The sequence below is a fragment of the Pristiophorus japonicus genome, chromosome 2 (genome assembly GCF_044704955.1).
Source record: "Pristiophorus japonicus isolate sPriJap1 chromosome 2, sPriJap1.hap1, whole genome shotgun sequence".
In the NCBI taxonomy this organism is placed as follows: domain Eukaryota; kingdom Metazoa; phylum Chordata; class Chondrichthyes; family Pristiophoridae; genus Pristiophorus; species Pristiophorus japonicus.
Window position 1 is genome coordinate 259,292,423 of NC_091978.1, and position 22,008 is coordinate 259,314,430.

The following is a 22,008-nucleotide window of genomic DNA, read 5'->3' on the forward strand; positions in this document are numbered from 1 at the left end:
ACTTTGGTTCAGTATTCACTAAGGAGGACACAAACAACCTTCCGGATATAAAAGGGGTCAGAGGGTCTAGTAAGGAGGAGGAACTGAGGGAAATCTTTATTAGTCGAGAAATTGTGTTAGGGAAATTGATGGGATTGAAGGCCGATAAATCCCCAGGGCCTGATGGACTGCATCCCAGAGTACTTAAGGAGGTGGCCTTGGAAATAGCGGATGCATTGACAGTCATTTTCCAACATTCCATTGACTCTGGATCAGTTCCTATCGAGTGGAGGGTAGCCAATGTAACCCCACTTTTTAAAAAAGGAGGGAGAGAGAAAGCAGGGAATTATAGACCGGTCAGCCTGACCTCAGTAGTGGGTAAAATGATGGAATCAATTATTAAGGATGTCATAGCAGCGCATTTGGAAAATGGTGACATGATAGGTCCAAGTCAGCATGGATTTGTGAAAGGGAAATCATGCTTGACAAATCTTCTGGAATTTTTTGAGGATGTTTCCAGTAAAGTGGACAAAGGAGAACCAGTTGATGTGGTATATTTGGACTTTCAGAAGGCTTTCGACAAGATCCCACACAAGAGATTAATGTGCAAAGTTAAAGCACATGGGATTGGGGGTAGTGTGCTGACGTGGATTGAGAACTGGTTGTCAGACAGGAAGCAAAGAGTAGGAGTAAATGGGTACTTTTCAGAATGGCAAGCAGTGACTAGTGGAGTACCGCAAGGTTCTGTGCTGGGGCCCCAGCTGTTTACATTGTACATTAATGATTTAGACGAGGGGATTAAATGTAGTATCTCCAAATTTGCGGATGACACTAAGTTGGGTGGCAGTGTGAGCTGCGAGGAGGATGCTATGAGGCTGCAGAGTGACTTGGATAGGTTAGGTGAGTGGGCAAATGCATGGCAGATGAAGTATAATGTGGATAAATGTGAGGTTATCCACTTTGGTGGTAAAAACAGAGAGACAGACTATTATCTGAATGGTGACAGATTAGGAAAAGGGAAGGTGCAACGAGACCTGGGTGTCATGGTACATCAGTCATTGAAGGTTGGCATGCAGATACAGCAGGCAGTTAAGAAAGCAAATGGCATGTTGGCCTTCATAGCGAGGGGATTTGAGTACAGGGGCAGGGAGGTGTTGCTACAGTTGTACAGGGCCTTGGTGAGGCCACACCTGGAGTATTGTGTACAGTTTTGGTCTCCTAACTTGAGGAAGGACATTCTTGCTATTGAGGGAGTGCAGCGAAGATTCACCAGACTGATTCCCGGGATGGTGGGACTGACCTATCAAGAAAGACTGGAATAACTGGACTTGTATTCACTGGAGTTCAGAAGAGTGAGAGGGGACCTCATAGAAACGTTTAAAATTCTGACGGGTTTGGACAGGTTGGATGCAGGAAGAATGTTCCCAATGTTGGGGACGTCCAGAACCAGGTGTCACAGTCTAAGGATAAGGGGTAAGCCATTTCGGACCGAGATGAGGAGAAACTTCTTCACCCAGAGAGTGGTGAACCTGTGGAATTCTCTACCACAGAAAGTAGTTGAGGCCAATTCACTAAATATATTCAAAAGGGAGTTAGATGAAGTCTTTACTACTCAGGGGATCAAGGGGTATGGCGAGAAAGCAGGAAGGGGGTACTAAAGATTCATGTTCAGCCATGAACTCATTGAATGGCGGTGCAGGCTAGAAGGGCTGAAATGGCCTGCTCCTGCACCTATTTTCTATGTTTCTATTATGAGCTATAAGAGAAGCTAGGGAACAGTTCTCTCTGATTTTGTCTCTCCTTCTGAGGAGGTACCTGGTCTCCACTTGGCAACTCTCAATGACAGTGTGGCTAAGGTCAATACTCAATGAAGCAGTAAAATTGAGCCCTCGGCCCAATCCCTGGCATCATGGGCCAGTTTAAAAATAAAAGTTAGTTGCAATCAATTATTTATTTTCAATTTATCAAATGATTTGTTCCTATGGTGGTCTTCTTTACTAGGCAGGAAGATATTTGAGGCCACCATAACAACTCGGAAAGGAGTTGATAAAATCTGCAGAAAACAACTGGTGATGACTGGTTACAGGCAAAACTTTGGAGTCCAGTTCAGATAGTTTTGGCACTAGCAGGAAAGACAGGTGCAGTTGGGTATGGTGAAAATGATGATGGATTGATGTGGGTAAGGCTGATTCAAATGGAGGTGTAAGGGGGAAATGAAGATGCATTGTACAGGCATAAGTGTTAATAGAAACAGCTTTGTTATTTATTTAGTGACTGTTTAAAGAGTGTGATGCAAAATTTTAAAGTTTAGGTTCGAAAGCTTTATTGCAACGGTTCCTGTGGTAAATCCTATTGCATTCACTAAGATGGCATTTGTATTAATGTTAATTGACAATGTGGGTGATTTTGACTTTGTGCAATGGTATATACGGGTGATAGCGAATCGGCAACCCGTTTTACACCTCTGCCGAATGTTATTTCCACCAAAGTCACAAGTACCTTGTATGCATCACAAACATCAAGTTAAACAACAGACTTGTATCAAAAGCAAAATACTACGGATGCTGGAATCTGAAATAAAAACAGAAAATGCTGGAAATCTCAGCACATCAGGCAGCATCTGTGGAGAGAACTGGCAAAAGTTCGAAATGTAACAGATTCTTAAGGAAGTGCAAGGGACCCTGAAAGGGGAAGGGGAGGAAAGAACAAAAGGAAAGGTCTGTGATAGGGTGGAAGAGATTTGAGAGACAAAAAGGATGATAGGTCAAATTGAGATGATAATGGCACAAGTTAGGAAACAAAAGATGAGTCTAGATAGGGTGTGAATGACGGAATCATCACCAGCTGTCATGGGAAACAGAAAAAAAAAATAAAATAAAAAGGGGGAGGGAAATTTTCGTTTAAAAAAAAGGGATGAAAGGGAACAAAGCTCGGGGTCACCTTTGCAGACTGAACGGAGGTGTTTGGCAAAGCGATCCCCCCAATCTGCATCTGGTCTCCCCAATGTAGAGGAGACCACATTGTAAGCAGTGAATGCAGTATACTAAATTGAAAGAAGTACAAGTACATCGCTGTTTCACCTAGAAGGTGTGTTTGGGGTCCTGGACAACAGGAAGGGATGAGGTAAAAGGGCAAGTATTGCATCTCCTGCGTTTACATGGGAAGGTGCCGTGGGAAGGGGAACGTTGCTGGGGGTGACTGCGAAATAGACCGGAGGGTGCGGTCCCTTCGGAATGCTGAGAGGGGAGGGGAGGGGAAGATGTGATTGGTGGTGGGATCAAGGTGGAGGTGGCGGAATAGGCGGAGGATGATCCGTTGAACGTAGAGGCTGGTGGGATGAAAGGTGAGGACAAGGGGAACCTTGTCCTGGTTCTGAGAAGGAGGGGAGGAGGTGAGAGCAGGAGTGTGGGAAATAGAACGGACACGGTTGAGGGCCATGTTAACCACGGCGGAGGGGAATCCTCGGTTGAGGAAAAAGGAAGACATATCAGAGGCACTAGTGTGAAAGTTGGCATCATCAGAATAGATGCAATGGAGATGGAGAAACTGGGAGAATGGAACAGAGTCCTTACAGTATGTGGGGTGGGAAGAAGTGTAGTCCAGGCAGCTGTGGGAGTCATTGGGCTTATAGTGAATGTTAGTCAATAGTCTATCCTCAGCAATGGAGACAGAGAAGTCTAAGAAGGAAAGGGAAAAGTCAGAGATGGACCATGTGAAGGTGAGGGAGATGTGGAAATTGGATGCAAAGTGAATGAAACTTTCTAATTCAGGGTGAGAGTAGGAGACGGCACCGATACAGTCAACAATGTACCAGAAAAAGAGAGGTGAGGGAGGGGACCCGAGTAAGACTGGAACAAAGAATGTTCCACATATCCCACGAAAAGGCAGGCATAGCTAGGACACATGCGAGTTCCCATAGCAACTTGTTTTAATTTGGAGGAAGTGAGTGACGTCAAAGGAAAAGTTGTTCAACGTGAGAACAAGTTCAGCCAGGCGGAGGAAGGTGGTGGTGGATGGGGACTGGTTGGGCCCCTGCTCGAGGAAGAAGCGGTGTGCCCTCAGGCCATCCTGGTGGGGGATGAAAGTGGCATCTATAGTGAAAAGGAAACTGGAAACTGTTAAAGTGACAGAGAGCGTCAGAGGTATCGCGGGTGGAGGTGGGAAGAGACTGGACAAAGGGAGAAAAATAGTCGAGATAGGAAGAAATAAGTTCTGTGGGGCAAGAACAGGCTGAAACGATGGGTCTACCGGGGCAATCCTGTTTGTGGATCTTGGGAAGGAGGTAGAAGCGGGCTGTATGGGGTTGGGGAACTATGAGGTTGGTGGCTGTGGAGGGAAGATCTCCAGAGGAGATGAAGTCAGTGACAGTATTGGAAATTATGACTTGATGTTCAGTAGTGGGGTCATGGTCCAGGGGGAGGTAGGAGGAGGTGTCCAGAGAGTTGGCAATCAGCCTCTGCAAGGTAGAGGTCGGTTTGTCAAACAACAACAACGCCACCCTTGTCAGCAGGTTTAATGACAAAGTTGGGGTTGGATCTGAGCGAGCGGAGTGCTGCAAGTTCAGAGGGAGGTAGATTGGAGTGAGTGAGGGGAGCAGAGAAATTGAGCCGGCCAATGTCCCATCGGCAGTTCGCAATGAAGTGATCTAGAGAGGGTAAGAGGCCAGAGGGAGGGGTCCAGGTCGAGCGAGAATTCTGAAAATGGGAGAAAGGGTCAGCTGTGCAGGGGGAGGACTCCTGGCCGGAGTGGGCACAAAGAAGTGCCAAGCTCAAAATTAATTGAGGTGCGGGTGTAAGGGGATGAAGCTCAGGCCTTTGCTGAGGACTGATTGTTTGGGGTCAGAGAGGGGAAGGTCAGAGGGGCTTGTATCATTCAGTAAGGAGGGTGCGGGAAGGAAATTCAGCTCTTTTGATGTGTTGTATGGCATTAGAAAGAAGTGACTTAAAATCTGCTTAAATCATAATAGCTCTCCCCTCATCTGTTCACATATGAAAAAAGTAATCTGCACTTTTTATAAAACATCACAATACTTGGTTGACCAAACACAAATCTACTACCATAACAATGGGTGCGCTGCAGTGCCTGGCAAAAATCAAGCCCAGATTAAAGTGATTCTATAAACCAGCATTTTAAAACAAAACCATGATTGTAGAATGGATTTGTGCTGCAGAAATGCCTTTTTCAAAAAGTTCCCACTAAAGGTCGCATCATATCATATTGTTAGTCACAGCATATTCATTCATTGTGTGACGATACCACAAAAATGTTTCTGCTTTATTTTACTGAATTCCACCAAAAATATGTTTCACATTATAAAACTTACATTTATAAATAAAAGAGATTGAAAATACACAAGAAAGGAAAGTGGTGATTCACATGATGTCATGGAAGGGTATTATTGTCACCCTTCTATACTTACAACATTTAATATTTGAATATAAAATATTGCCGAACATCATCATTACAAATTCGTGAGCTTTTATCAAATCAGTTCACTGTTGGGAGTAGGGCATCATCTTGTTGAGGTTTCAGCTTATTTGCTGATTGTAATGGAACTTCTTCTGGGACAAGGAAAAAAGCTTGTTTTAATCAATGGTTTGTAATAACAGGGTTGTTTAAGTGAGGATTGATTACAGTGTATCTGGTTAATTACAGTACACTCGTATTGCAAAGAGAATGTGGTGAAGGTTCGACGTTTGGCAGAGCAAACCACAGTAAACACTGCTATGCTCTGTGCCAGAACTTCCAGGTAGACAATCTACAGCTCCTGCTAGAGATGTAGGTGACTGAAATGCTTGTAATCTGGGACAATAACAACCAATTATCTTTGTAAGTGAGCATTCTGTCGATTATGGAAACAACAATGAAAAGTTAATATAATCCTATACAGTAGTTGATTGGCACTTGTGCATAGAGCTCCTCCATGTCCTGTAAGAATTTTTGTCAGCTGCCTTTCTTACCTTTAATTATCTTCACTTACAGCACTGCTCTGTGCAGCCATGTAATTATTCACTTCAGGGCAATGTGCAGAATAGATATGCGGAGGTGATGTCAATAAGCACAATCCACTTTGCATACATGTTCTGCAGAATGATGATCTCCCTTTATCTGTTTTATAGATGTCTTATGGTGAATCTTTCAACTCAGCCTGTATTGCCATGAATTTAACTCTCTGCAAAGTGTAAGATTCAACCAAAGGAGGTCCCTTTTCTGTGTAAGGGAGATGCTGAGAGGAAATTTCCCTGGCTAATAAACTGTGACTTACATGGTTGATTATGTAGAGGAACCCTTTAAACAAAGATAAGAAAAAGAATAAAAAACACAAAAAGTGTTGGGCCACGGAGGAGTTAGGTTGGTATCTGTCAATGTCAGTATTCACCAGAGGGTTACTTTCCTGTTTGAATAAATATTTGTACATACTAAATGACAGAAAATTGATGCTGCGTCCCAGTTAAATGTGCTTCCAGAGGCTTGCACAGTGAAGCATTGGCATCCTCATATGCAAGTTTCATCTTGTTTGGATTACATTTTTCAGCAAATACAAGGTCAGTTTTCCATTTAATAAATGAAAGAGTTAAAGTATACAACAACGTTTGTTTTGTTGGTGAACCATCAGTAAATCAGGATCCAAGCAACCTGATCAAACACTTGTGCAGTCTATACCACACCCTTAGCAACTGGCCCAGGAGCAAGATTACTTGATTTCATAATGTAATGTTAATTAAGAATACTGTCAATTATGCAGTTATAAATGAGTCACCCATTTTACAGATTGAATACAGTCCAAGCTTTTAAAATAATGAAGCAATTGATATTGGGACATGTAGTGAGTAATTCCAAAAATAACCAAAAAAATGAACCAGGGATATGATTTCAAGGCAAGAGAACCACAAGATAGTTTTAAATAATAACAGATTAACAATTGAAGTTGTTAATTTAAGGAGCTGATTGCCAAATGCTGACTCGGTTGAAGTATCGAAATACGACTATGATAGATTCCTGATAGATTCCTGGTTCACTAAGGAGTAGTGGGATGGCCATTGTGGTAGTATAAAAGGGAAACTAAGTGTTCTGAGCTTTTCCTAAATAGTGCAATAAGCTTCATGGACTGTAAGACCTCATGGATTCCTCATTGTATTCTTGCAGTATTTCAACTAGCACAACAGAGGGAAGTATTAAGGTGGTGGAATGTGGGTGTGAACCTGGGACTTCCCCAGACAGGAAGCTGCTGCTCTCAGCCATGTCATGAAGAAAGGCAGTGAGTAGAAGGCAGCTGCTTCTCTTTAAAAACAAAGAGAGCTTAGAATGTATGGGATAAAAATGGCTGTTTATTTCATCAGGATCATTCCCTCTAAAGACCATGCCCAATTGGTCCTATCACGGGTTGGCAATTTCCTCAGAGCTGCTCCTACTCTGTGGCTTTACTGAAAGTGTGACAGAGCCCCTTCTGTGCACATTAACAGGGCTTCCACCAAAATACCAGTGAAGTTACACCAGCGGAGCGGGAGAAGCTCCAAGGAAATTCCTGATATGGACTCGACTTTGCTATTAACCTACCTTTACAACTTTGAACAGTTTCATTCCATGCTTCAATCAACGACAGTCTGAGCAGCAGGTGAACTCTCTGGGCAGAACTTTCCGAGGCCTCATGTCATTAGCCACGATAATGGATTGAAAACTGCTGGCAAAGCACCGGAGATTTTCCAATAGTTTTCCCGTTGTACGTAGGTGCTGATGATGGGCCTTAGAAGGTTCTTCTCTCTCCCCTGATTGTTCTTGTAATCATCATAGATTTTTATCCATTTTTTTTAAAGGAAATAATTGGTATGACATTAACTGCTTGGGTTGGGATCTATTCACATATCCATTTTTGTGTCAAAAATATTCTTCTCATTTCATTTGAAGCCTGCTAATTTTTTGCTCAAGTCCTCCAATTCTTTAATTGTGGCCCAAGTTAGATAACTAAATGCATCCACATTATCACTGCTTCTCGTTATTTGAAAATGTAAAACATTAAATTTGTCATCATCATTTAAAGATATACAGTATCCTTGGTTAAGCCTTCAGCAGATAAGAGCAACTAGCAAAGTTCATTGTTTTAATCTTTGCTAAAAAGATTTTTTTTAAAGCAATAATATGTGTGGCATCTAGAAGATTAAAGGATACAAATTCCAACTGGTGAGAATCATCGTAGTATATCACGTGCACACTACTTTTATGCAGGTGTCATCCCATTTATTTTAAAGAGTTTAAAATGAAATAGTGCACAAAAAGTGCACAAAGAAATATAGTATGAGCATGTTAAGCATTTGTACATGAAATTTGCTGGTGGAATTTCGACCTTTAAACGTTAAATCATTTTGAAAGTACTATAATCATCTCATGTTTCTTGTTGAACTAATATCTTCTATGAGTTAGCTACTGTCTTTTTTCTATTATTGGAAAAAATAGCAATGCAGGTGAAATTTCAGCCGTCATTATATTTAGCTAAAAGTCCTGAGTACAAACTGAAAACTCCATTTTGCACTTATGTCTTTTTTTGCTAAATTTGTTAACGACTGAAATTTTGGCCCTCCGAAGTTTCCTGACTAAGAGTTATCTTTTCCCTATGTTTTCTCTATGTGAATATTATGATTCAAATAGGTCTATTTTGTACATATGTGTTCAATGTTGTTGACCTTCAAATGGACTTTTATGTTTTCTAAATCGAAATGACTCTTTGTACTATCGCTTTCTGCGCATGCGTCCTGCTGACTCCGCCCCCCCAACGCCTCATGCTTGAAACCAGAACCGGAAGTGGCCACGTTGTCCGACTGAGCCGCAAGTCGCTGGGCCCCAAGCTTCCCGCCAAGCTCCGAGCCTCCGACTGGGTCCCGAGCCTTCCGCCAAGCTCCCGCCAAGCCTTGAGCCTCCCGCCGAGCCTCCAACCGGGCCCCGAGCCGCCGACCGGGCCCCGAGCCTCCCACCGTGCTTCTGACCGGGCCCCGAGCCTCCCGCCAGGCCCTGAGCCTCCCGCCTAGCCCCGAGCCTCCCGACGAGCCTCCGACCGGGCCTCGAGCCTCCCGCCAGGCCCCGAGCCTTCCGCCTAGCCCCAAGCCTCCCGCTGAGCCTCCAACCGGGTCCCAAGCCTCCGACCGGGCCCTGAGCCTCCCGCCTAGCCCCGAGTCTCCCGACGAGCTTCTGACTGGACCCCGAGCCTCCCGCCAAGCCTCTGACCGGGCCCCGAGCCTCCCGCCGAGCCTCTGATCAGGCCCTGAGCCTCCCATCGAGACCCAAGCCTCCTGCCAGGGCCCGAGCCTCCTGCCAAGCCCCGAGCCTCCCATCGAGCCTCTGACCCGGCCCTGAGCCTCCCATCGAGGCCCGAGCCTCCCGCCAGGCCCGGAGCCTCCGACCGGACCCCGAGCCTCCGACTGAGCCCCGAGATTCCCGCCGAGCCCCAAGCCTTCCACCAAGCCCCGAGCCTCCAGCTGAGCCTCCCGCTGCGTCCCGAACCCTGAGCCTCCCACCGAGCCCCGAGCGCTGAGCCTCCCGCCGAGCCACGAGCCTCCCACCGAGCCCCGAGCACTGAGCCTCCCGCCGAGCCACGAGCCTCCCACCGAGCCCCGAGCACTGAGCCTCCCGCCGAGCCCCGAGCCTCTGGTCGAGCCTCCCACTAAGCCCCGAGTCCCAAGCCTCCCGCTGAGCCCCTAGCCTCCAGCCGAGCCTCCCGCTGAGCCTCCGACCGGGCCCCGAGCCTCCCGCCAGGCTCCGAGCCTCCCGCCGAGCAACGAGCCTCCAGCCGAGCCTCCTGCTGATCCCCGAGCCCCGAGCCTCCCACCAAGCCTCTGACCGGGCACCGAGCCTCCGACTGAGCCCCAAGCCTCCCGCCGAGCCTCCCACTGAACCCCAAGCCCCGAGCCTCCCGCCGAGCCCCGAGCCTCCGGTCGAGCCTCCCACTGAGCCCCGAGCCCCGAGCCTCCCGCCGAGCCCCGAGCCTCCGGCCGAGCCTCCCACTGAGCCCCGAGCCCCGAGCCTCTTGCTGAGCCCCAAGTTTTGGAGAGTTTTGTACAATGCAACTTGATTGTCTTTTATTGTCAATAAATGTCATTACATTTTTTACATTTCCGTGTCATTTGGGTCAGTGACTATTGCCAGCTACTAGGGCTTTGGGGTAAGGGATTTTGGCTGGGGAAGGGATGCACTTGCCCTGGGGTAAGGGACTTCGGCTGGAACTTGGTGGCTTTTGCTTGGTTGTTCGAGATGTGTTCCTCTGGCTTCTGAAGTCAGAATGGATCAAATTACAACTTGCAAAGTCAGTCAGATCTTAGGCTGGGCGGTTCCATTTACACATTGCAGAGAAATTTCAGGGTGTGGCTTATCCTCCAAGGGGACCAATCAGCAATAGGTCATGTGATAATAGAGAGCCAATCAGAGAAATGGCAGCCATTTTGTTAATACAAATAGACGCATCCTTTCTAAATACATATTACAGAACAGAACCATAGCTTATTTTCAGAATATTTACAAAGGTGGATATAAAAATTTAATATTGACTTTATTATACAAGTAAATCAGAATATAGGCCCAAGTTCAAAACATTGATAATTAAAAGAATTTGCCCATACAAATAGCATCATGTTTTTATCCTGCATTATACAATTAAATCCCCTGCATGTTCCTTCACCTGTAAAACAAAATATCACATCTAGAACAACAATTTCTGCAAAGAAACTGTAAAAACAACATTCCATTTCATTGGACATTTTCCATACCATTGCCATGCTCCCTTCATTAGTACTGAAGTTAGAGACAAAATAAGCTTTTATTCGGAGACCCTGGAGTATTGTGTGAGCTGGCCAGGTCTAATGGTCTTTCCTTATTCTTAAACTTGTTAAAAATTATTTTACAAATCACGCTTCTTGTGGAGAACGCAGCTCACCACAATCACTTCTTGGGAATTCAGACCAGCACTTTTATGATTTTTCATCCATTCATTTTAATCTTCATGAACTGATCAAATTACCTGCTGCTCACTGTTTGTCGATGTCTCAGTTACACTGTCGATGCTACTGCTGCTTGTTTCACTCATTTCTTCTGAATAGTGGCTCTTCTTCAAATGTTTCTGATGTCTATTAAACAAAACCAATTTACATTATCCAAGCTCCAATTACAATTAAGGGTGATTTGATCAAGGTGTTTAAAATGCTAAAAGGATTCTGGAGGATAGATGCAGAAAAACAATTTCCTCTGGTGGGGGAATCAAGAATGAGAGGCCATAATCTTAAAATTAGAGCTAGGCCATTTAGGAGTGAAATCAGGAGGCACTTTTTCACACAAAGAGTAGTAGAAATCTGGTATTTTCTCTCCAAAAAGGCTGTGGATGCTGTGTCAAATGAAACTTTCAAGACTGAGATCAATACATTTTTTATTAGGAAAGGGTATCAAGGGATATGGAGCAAAGGTGGGTAAATGGAATTTAGGTACAGATCAGCCATGATCTAATTAAATGGCAGAGCCGGCTCAAGGGGCCTACTTCTGTTCCTATGCTGGCCATGTAAAACCCTCAGATAAGCTTACAGCTCTTTCATTTCTTGCCAGGCAGGTTGTAGTATAGAGCTCCAGCTAGGCTACTGCTCCACCTAGTGGACTACTGTGGTAATGCAGCCATTTTTTTGCTGTTTACAATAATAAAGCATCAGGTGACAGGTCACCTGACAAGTTCCTGTGTAATGCAGCCATCTTGAAGTTTGTGTGTTTGTGATGTCATAAGGAATATCACACAGGTCACACATTGAAGCTGCAACTTACAAGTAAAGCCCTTGACACAATGGCAGCAAATCATTTGATCACAACCTTAGCTGCATGATGCATGACACTCAAGATGGGCTGCAGGTTGGGCACATGCCTGTTACTGTATGTACTCTTCAAAGTTCCAACATCTCAAGACTACTCTCTGCCTGCAGAACAAGATGGCACCCAATACTAGTGAATAAACCAGAATTTACAAGCTTGTAACTCCCTTTGAGGAGATCACCCTGGCTGGCAAACACTGGCTGCACGGACTCAACAAAATTTCAGTGTGCTATTTCCCAGCCCGCATGCCCGAATTGTGCCGGTGATTCCTTTTAGCATCAGTCAATGTACAGCTGATGGGCAGGCAACACCTCAAGTCATCTACTTTGTACTGATATTGTTGTGTATTGTTAAGGCATGCCATCGTCTTCTGCAACTATTCCCAGGTCCTGTGGACAATGATCACAGAATGATCCTCAGTACCACCTCCCACCATGCATGCTGCATTTCATTCCCCTGTGCAGGGTGCCCTGGTGTGTCAAAACAGGACAACCCTTCTTGGATCCACTTTATGCAGCAGCAGCTCCACTTTGCCGTCTATCAAAGGGTGCTCCTGAACTGCACCAGTCCATCATTAGCCCACATTCTATGTTTCCTGCCTCCATATTTTCCTTTTCCCAGACACATCTTTTTCTACTTGGAGACTGTTCCCAGCCAAAGTTGTTTTGCCTCCAAGTTTTTCCCTGCACAGCCCTTTTGCTCCCTTCCAGTTTTGCTTTCCACTAATTTTTGGCAGCTATAAAGCCAATTCCCCTCCAACTGTAGCCACATCTTTTTAAATGCCTGTTGCATCCTTTTACTACAGTGCCAAAGAGTCCTCTCCCCAGCACTGTGCTGCCAGCAGTGTGCACACTCCACACAAGGAGTTTCTTATTAATGTTCTATTAGGACTGACCAAGGAAGATCCAGTAGGTTTGATCGTGTATAAGAACATAAAAGCATAAGAAATAGGAACAGGAGTAGGCCATTTGGCCCTTCGAGCCTGCTCCGCCATTCAATAAGATCATGGCTGATCTGATCATGGACTCAGCTCCACTTCCCCGCCTGTTCCCCATTGTATGGTGAGTGTGGACACAACGGTCACTGTGCTGCAGTTATTCTTTGAAAGCACTGACCTCGGATAGTTAGCCCCAAATAAACAAATCAAAGAAATTCACATTCATGATCTACTAGTATAAACTGAGAACAATAACCATTTGATATTTTACTTCATCTTCTGGCACACAGTACAAAGCCATTGGGTGAATTAATGAGCAGGATTAGAAATCTGAGATTGGGAATGGGAAGCAGACTTTCTGGTGTTAGATGTTTAGGTATGAGCACAGAATGTAAGCAATGGAGTGTCAATGTTTCAAAAACATCAGGGGACTGAAATTCTGGAGGGGGGTGGGGGAGGCCGGAGGGTGGGGTGGGGATGGCGAGGCAGGGGGAGGGTTGGAATCCGCCAGTCTCCTGTCATAACTCCAGTGGAGCTACCAAGGTATTTATGGCCCTTAAGTACTTTTTTCCTGACATCACGACCTTGTACAGTTACATTTTGGTGTTGGATTTCATCAGAGAAATCACTCATATGAAATGATCAGAATTAATAGAAAACTGTTTGATGTATTATGAATCTTAGTTTGCAGTTGGAGCCGCAGTTTGAACATAGTTTACTGTAATGCATTTCTTTCTTTTGTAAAACATTTGCTGTGTGATATTGTAGAATCAGCTGTGGCTCAGTGAGTAGCACACTCGCTTCTGAATCAGAAGGTTGTGGGTTTAAGTCCCACTTCAGGAACTTGAGCACATAAAGCTAGGCTGACACTCTAATGGAGTGCTGTACTGTCGGAAGTGCCATCTTTCAGATGAGATGTTAATTCTGGGCTTTGTCTGCTCTCTCAGGGGGACATAAAAGATTTCATTGCACTATTTCAAAGACGAGCAGGGGAGTTATCACCGGTGTCCTGGTCAATATTTATACCTCAATCAACATAACACAAACAGAAAATCTGGTCATTATCATATTGCTGTTTGTGGGAGTTTGCTGTGCACAAGTTGGCTGCCACGTTTCCTACATTACAACAGTGATTAACTGTAAAACACTTTGAGACATTCGGTGGTCGTAAAAGGCACTATTTAAATGCAAGTCTTTCTTTCTTTTACATTATCCAGTTAGACTCACCTGTAGCAGTATGTAACACAAGCTCCCACTGACAGTAGGCAGATTAGCACCATCATGCATACAGCTATAACCACATTACGCCTCTTCTCTTTCTCAACGTGGTGCAGTTCCCACCATTGTAAGTCGCTGTACTCACACCGTTCTCCCATGTAGCCTTTGATACAGCTATTAAAAAGATAGAAAACTATTTATGAGAGAGGACACTGAATATCTGTATCTCATGTTAAAGAATATAGTACCTGTAAAATCAATGCGGTAGAAATTGGTATGCCTCACGCCCGATTTCTGGCCATCTTGCGGATGAGACGTTAAACCAAGGCCCATTATGCCCCCTCAGGCAGACGTCAAAGATCCCATGGCACTATTTTGAAGAACAGCAGGCGAGTTTTCCCAGTGTTCTGGCCAATATTTATCTCTCAACCAACAACATTAAAAAGGATTATCCGGTCATTTATTTCATTGCTGTTTGTGGGATCTTGCTGTGTGGAAATTGGCTGCCATGTTCTCTGACATTACAACAGTCACTACACTTCATAGGTACTTAATTGGCTGTAAATTGCTTTAGGACATCTTGAGGTCATGAAAGATGCTATATAAATGCAAGTCTGCCTTTCAAAATGGGATAAATGGTATTTATGCATTTTTCCTGGGTTTCCATGCCCTCTACTGCAGTTACGATGGATGAGCAGGAGAACTTCCTCAGTTATTCAACCCTAACTGCTTTCCTGTTCTTTTCATTTCTTTGTCCTTTTTGCGTTTTCTCCCTTTTTTCCCCCTTTTGGTTTATCAGTTGGCATCAGAAGAGCCTACTAGATATTTGTAAGTTCAACAAAGCACCGTTTCTCACACAAGTGAAAAGGAAGGCGTAAGGACCGATTGTAAAAATGTATGCTGCTGGCAGGGAGTCGGGAAGGGTGGGCAATTAATATCGGCCGGGGGACTTGCCTGCTGATGTCCCACACTGATCCCACCATCTTCTATTATAACCTGCTCGTTTGAGCAGGCAGCATGGACACCTGGCCAAAGGTGGTGGGGTCCTTCTCTAAATATGCAGATCAGGTTCCAACGATGTCATTGGGACCTGATCTGCAATTTTACCTGAGTGTAGAAGTCGCTGTGACTTTCCTGCCAAGTGAAGACAGTGAGCAGAGGATCTGGGCCCAGAAAAGTCTCAAATAGGTAAACTTTTTTTACTTTCTCTGTGGGGCCAGGATGAGTCGGAGTGGAATAAAGGACAGTACCTTGCTGCTGGCGAATGTGCCTTTGATGCCAACCGGTGTCCTCTTGCCGCCTGAAAGTTCACTCTTACTTGCCGCCCAGTTGCTGCTTCCTGCCCGTTTCATGCGAGCAGCTGACTGGCGCCATCTAGATGAGCCCCAGATATTAAAATCACCCGGCTCTCAAGCTGCTGAGGTCAGGGGTGCTAGACATCACCTAGCCCCCTGCCTGATTCATGATCCCCTCTCTCAATTAAAATTGGGACTCCCTTTTGGCCCAGCATCCATTTTTGTGTGATTATACTTCCGTGAAGCACCTTGGGAGATTTTCCTATAGTAACGGCACTATATAAATACAAGTTGTTGTTTGTTGAGATGCAATGGTTGCAGGGACCACTTTTATTGGTCAGTTTAGTCTAATACCTTTAGCACAATATTAAATGGCAATATTGTTAACAAGGAAATGTTTGTTTAGCACATCATTTCCAGTTACACATAAAAAGGAAACCCATGATAACGTTTCTGCAACCAGATACATCATGACCCACTTCCAGGCCGGACCACGGTTCTTTCTGTAATTGGCTGAGAAAATGATTGGAGGTGAGGCAGAACGGCCACCATGGAGAAATGGCGTAAACAGTCATTTTCAGACAGTTCCAGTTTGCCCACTCTCCATTTCTGACTGAAGTCAGGACTGCATTTTGTTGAGGCCTGTCAGATTCAGAGCTCAATCATTTCAGGTTGTGTTTTTGTTTCATTATTCTGTACTAAAAACTTTCATAGCCACAAAAATAAATTTCATGTGGCAACACTGCCCTCTAGTGCATATTACTTAAAAAAATTGTCATCAGCAAACACTTTCGGACAATTATAATGATGCATGGGCCGAGTCTGCAATCCATGGACCAGGTCCAACTTCAGGTTCTTCCTGTACCTCACAGGTTTTCACTATGTTTTTCTTCTGTTTTTCCGGTAAACATGTGTGTGAATGGAACAAGAAAGAAATCTGGGTTGACTTTGGGTGACAGTATAAAATGGGTGATATTGATTCAGCCGCCTCGCATCTCTTCTGATTTTCATTTCCATGGAATCCATGGCTGAATTGATATCGGCTGTTTCACACAATTACTCAAAGTCAACATTACCCCCAATCAGACTGTTACTCAAACGTTTTCTTTGTCTTCTCATTAATATGCAAGGAGCATTTTCTAAAAATCTGTTATATTTTCACAACTTTGGGGTGCATTTGGGAAATTCTATTTAAAAGTGGTAAATTGGTGCAATTTTATTAATACAATTGAAAATATGGTCATCACCAAAAATAATCATTTTAATAAGGGTGTGCAGCCTTCCGCCTGTGAGTTACCTGATTTAAAATCACTAAAAATCACTTAAAATTGGCCAAAGCGCTAATTGCGTTTAACATCTTTTTTTTAGCGTCGAAATAGCGTCAAAAAATAAACGCGCAAAATTGGCCAAAAGCTTTTTGATGATCGCTATAATAATAAAATTGCACTGTTTTCAAAAACTTTTGTGCGCCGAAACTCAATTTTTCGTCTTTAAATAAAATGCCCGTTCTGCGCATACGCAATTTTTTTCCGCTTTTTTTTTCTTCCGATCCTTCTGGCACCTTCCAGGTCACATGCAAGGTGCACCCACGCAGGCACTAACGACTTCAGCTGCAGGCAGCAGTTCATCGGAGGAGGAAACCGTAACATTCCATGGTTATCCAGCATCCAGGGTCCCGGGTCCCAGTGGGTTGCAACAAAGCACACCTAGGGCAGAAACCTGTATGCCGTTGGCAAAGCCGCTCTGCCGAAAGGCAGGCAGACAAGCAAATGAAGTTGGTGGGACTGTCTGGTGTGAGCACCCAGCTCAGCTGACAGCTTCCTGAGGTCATGGGTGGGATCTCGGGATACATTGCAGCACTATCTGCGGACATAAGGGAGGGCATGTCGCAGCTCGTAGTTACAACGCGGGAGAACACCGAGGCTGTCAATGCCCAGCGGCAATTGACAGTCTCGACTCATGGCACTCCAGTCCCCAGTGTCATGCCACCCAGACTGACAAAACCAGTGAGTGGTGAGGCTGAGCAACAGTCTCACCACTCAGAAGCCGAGCCTTTCACTGCCCCAGCATCTCCAGGGCTTCAAGTGGCGTCTCCTACGTCTATCCCCAACAACAACAGCGCCCTGTCCGCGCTGCTGATAAACGTCTTGGAACCACCGGGAGTAGGGGTAGGGGTGTGGGCAAGGGCAAAGGCAAGAGTAACAATGGACAGGGGTGAAGGGGTTCAAATTGGCGGGGGGAGGGCGGTAAAGGTGGCTGCAGCTGAAGGATGTTTGGTGCAATGGTTGTTTTGTTTTTTTGTTCTATTGTTGTTGTTGTTTTGCTTTTATTTAAGTAAAGTTTACATTTCAAGTTTTAACATTCAACATTTTTATTGAAGTTACTAAATCAACCTTTACAAAGTTTCATTAATGTACAACTGTACAAATGTTTAACAAATGTAAATTTATTTTGTCACCTAAACCAAACATGTGCAGTGTCTCATTTGCAGAACAACAGGGGGAAATAGTCAACATGGTGGGATAGAGTGGGCAGTCAATGATGAACCGTGCCGTTCAGCCTTCATGCAAAGCATTCAAATATCAGATGCTGACGTAAGGCTTTTGCAGTGGAGAAAGCTCCACGAGGCCTCCTCCCATGTCGTCGTGGGGATGGTGGTGGCATGGATTCCTTGTCCTCGTCCTCCTCCTCCTCCTCCTCCTCCTCCTCCTACTCCCCTTTCTCCTGAGGTGGTTCTGCAATCCCCAGTGGCAAATCCTGTCCTCTCATGATGGCTACGTTGTGTTGCATGCAGCACCTGCTGAGGATAGTATTGCACGGTGCTTCCAGAGTGGTTCAGGCAATGGAAGCATTGCTTGAGCATTCCAATCGTCTTTTCGACAATGTTGCATGTGGCTATCTGGCTGTTATTGTAGTGATGCTCGGCTTCTATCTGAGGGTTGCGGAGGGGGATCATGAGCCAGGTGGCGAGCCCGTAACCTTTGTCTCCCAGCATTCAGCTCTGGCCTTCTGGCTGATGCTCAAACAGCTGTGAGACAGTGTTCTCAAGCAAAATGAAAGCCATTTGGATGCTCCCTGGAAATTGTGCATTTACTGCCAGTATGGTCGCAGACGATCTGTACGTTCAGCGAGTGGAATCCCTTTCGGTTTAGGTAAACCTCTGGATCCTCAAAAGGTGCTCGCAGGGCGATGTGTGTAGAGTCAATGGCAGTCTGTACCTTTGGGAAGCCAGCAATTCGTGCAAAGCCTAAAGCCCTCTCATTCTGTGCCTCCATGGTCATTGGTAAGTTTATGAAATCCTTCCTGCGTGTGTACAGTGCAGTAGTCACCTGGCGAATGCAGCAATATGTAGCAAACTGCGAGATGGAGCATTTGTCCCCTGCTGATGCCTGAAAGGAGCCGGAGGCATAGAAGGCAAGTGCCACAGTCACCTTCCCCTCGATGGGCAGTGCAGTCCTCCTCACACTTGTAGGCTGTATGTCTTCCTTTATGGGCTGGCATATCTCTGTGACCACCTCTTTTCGAAAGCGCACTTTGTCTCAGACAGGTGGAGGTATGAGCGATGTTCCCTGAAAACTCGTGGGTAAGGCCTCCTCCCCATAAGTCTACGAGCTCTTTGATTACCCTGATAATGCTGTTGAATAAGCCTTCTTCCAGGTCTCTGCTCCATGGAAAAAGCAGCCAGCAATAATGGCAGAGATAGCATAGGCCCCATTCTTTTTAACGTCCTTAAGTGTCCTTAAAATCGAAGAAAAACTCACAAAACACTCAAAGTATAAAACACAGCCTTCCCTCCAAATGCTTTCATTCACTTAACTGTAGCTCCATTTTTCAAGGTGGCGTTGTTAGCGCCGATTTCGTCGTGAATCCGACCTGGTAAGACTTGTATTTTTTGACCGTTTTTTTTCGCAGACTTTACAAATGATGGTATTGGCCAATTTTTCAAAAACGGTGGTATCGGAACATTCCGACGCCGAGTGACATCACAAATATGGTCCAAAAAAAGGCAGACCGTATTTTTTAACACTGGCGGTAAACCGCTGGCCAATATTGCAAAATGACTGTAAAAACTTTTAGTGCCAAAAAACACACTTTTACCACGAAAAAATAGCAGTAAAATGGGTGCAATCCTGGTCAATCTCTAGCTCAAAGAAACTATACTGAATCATTTAATAATTTCATTGGCATACACTAATTGGTATCTTTGCAAATTAAATATTTTTTGATACCCTGTATAAGAAAACTTATGAAATGTGCCTGGTGGTGCCTGGGCGCCGAGAAAAATAAGCACAATTTGTAGAGCCATCCCCAACCAATGCAATGGGGGGAATCGCGACTCGTGTCCAATTTGTGGGCAGGGCCTGATTCGGGCAAATTGAATCTTGAAGCAGTGTAAAAGTTCTCGGAATACACTAGCATAAGAAATTTTGAGCGTAACTCACTTACGCTTAAAATTCCCTGATATTTTACACAGGTTCGGCCGATTCTGCCCGGATTGTGCTGGAATCTGGGCGCAAAACTTGCGGAAATAATCGGAAACTTCCCCCCACCCCGCCCCTTAATGTTTACTCTCAAGTTACTTCCCTCTTGAGATACCTCTTTGCTTCCCTTAATTTTTCTTCATGTGATATGTGTGTTTGTTGCTCATTTACTTATTTTATCAGTGTTGGTCGCTGTAACAAAGAGATGCCCCAAACTCTCTATGGAGCAAGGCTTTCCACTATGTTCGCTATCGCCCAAAAATGGGCGATATTTCCAGCCTTAGTGCTTTTTTTATTTTTCAGGATCGATGGAGTATCGGCCATTTTAAAAATTGCTAGTTTCGCCTTTTTAATTTGGGCGATAGTCTTAGCGATGTGAAATGGGCGATAACGATGTATTCAGTTATGCACTACTGTCGTCCATAGTAACGGTCGTTCTGCGCATGGCCGTTTTTTTTTCAGGCGAAGAACTTTTCCTGCGGTTCGGGAGGTCAGGGGTCATCCTTGCAGGCTCAGAAGACAAAGGGAGGGAGAGAGAGAAGGAAGGTTTGTGAGGAGTCATTTTTTGAAGGAATTGAGAAGCAAATAAGATGGAGATGGAACATGAGGAGTTGGGAGAGAGTGTTGAGGAGGTTGCAGGGAGAAGGAGGGTGAAAGCCTTCACTGAAGAGGCGAACGAGGCCTTAGTCCACGAGGTGGAAACTCGGTGGGGCCAATTAACTCGAGGTGGGTGTGGGAAACCTCCCCCCCACCCCCGGATATACCAGAGAATATGGGCGGATATCGCCGCTATTGTGTCATCTGTGGCGCACGATAGACGAGAGGCAGACCAGTGTCACAAGCGCTGGAATAGTCTTGTTTCATCGACAAGAGTAAGTATTAAATTATTAAATTTATAATTGTAATGACGTACTGACTTATTAATTAGAATGTAAATCTGCCAGATTGTAATTAAACTGGGTAACCTTGGGTAACTTCCCTGTTAAGATTTGGACTGGGGTCAGAACCTGTGCCTTTTTACTCTAATGTTGCTGAGATGCCTTAAAATTAATCGCCATTATTATTTAAACACTTTGATCAAAAATTGGGGCCAAAGAATGACTGGAAACAGACACACCGCAAACACTCGGTATTTCTACTACTTTAGTTTAGAAGGAGAATTATTAAATTATATTGCTGCTTGTGTACTGTGAGCAACTCTTTAACTTGGGCACCATTTCCTTTTTGGTTAGGTTGGTGGATGGGGGCACGACTGAGCAACGAGGGGTCCGGTCACCTTTACCTAGACTGTGTGAGTCTCTCCGGCTGCTGTCAGTCACACAGTGACCCAGCCTGGACTGGGGGAAAGCTGCCCTGGCTCACTGTCTGCCCTGGGACACTGTGGGACATTAGCTCCGGCCACATGGAGGTCTCCGAGCACAGCCCAGGGACATGGTGTTCCTTCCCATTACAGTCCTGTCATTGCTGAGCTCATCAGCGGTCCTGATTCTCCTCCCCACCCCCCCCCCATCTTGGGGACCTCCATCAATTCCAATAAACCGCCTCTCTCCCCTCAGGTGCCGAATGGTACAGCCCGTGGATGGGGCCTTTCCTGGCGATTGTACGCGAGAGGGTTGGTGTCAAGCATTAGTTCCTAAACATGCTCTTATTAAATATTTTCTCTGAACGTAGATGTTATAACCATACATCCATTGGATACAAACTGTATTAGCATATAACGTTAATATTAACGATGAATAGCATGTGGGGTGACTAATTGTGGATTACAATATCTGTTTTGTGTTTCCGTAATAGTACCTAGGCAATTAACTTATGCCATGCTCTTTTCACGTTTGCAGAGGAAGATATCCAAGAATCAGGCAGAGCAGAGGAGGACCTGCTGACCTGCACCCTCTCACTAATCTTGAGGAGAGTGTCGCAGCCTTAGTGAGCACGCATAATCGTTCTGCCACCTGTGGTGGTGCAGATCCCGTTGTTGCGCCACGTGAGTAATGTGTAAAGCAGTGGTAAACCAGTGGTAATTTAAAGTAATTTAATGCCATTTGATTATAATAGATGAATGATGTAATGTTATGCATGCAGCTTCTGTACTCTTCTGTACTCTCACATTAATCATATGTAACGTCTCTCGTTCATATTTATTGCAGTAGTGTTGCTCCTCGTACATATGCCTGTGCAGCCCAATCATTCTCATGTCTCCCCTTCTCTTCTACTAACCTCAATTATGTTTTCCAGCTCCCCAGGTGCAATGGGAGGCCCCTGGAGC

General features: G+C 44.9%; 1 protein-coding gene across 1 annotated transcript in view; it reads right to left on the minus strand.

The window, feature by feature from the left end:
* egf (epidermal growth factor) overlaps positions 1-22,008 on the minus strand; it is a 231,298-nt gene that overhangs the window by 31,820 nt on the left and 177,470 nt on the right. Inside the window, 2 exon segments of the mRNA XM_070861900.1 lie at positions 10,982-11,087; positions 13,976-14,140. Coding sequence (XP_070718001.1) covers positions 10,982-11,087; positions 13,976-14,140 — 271 coding nt within the window.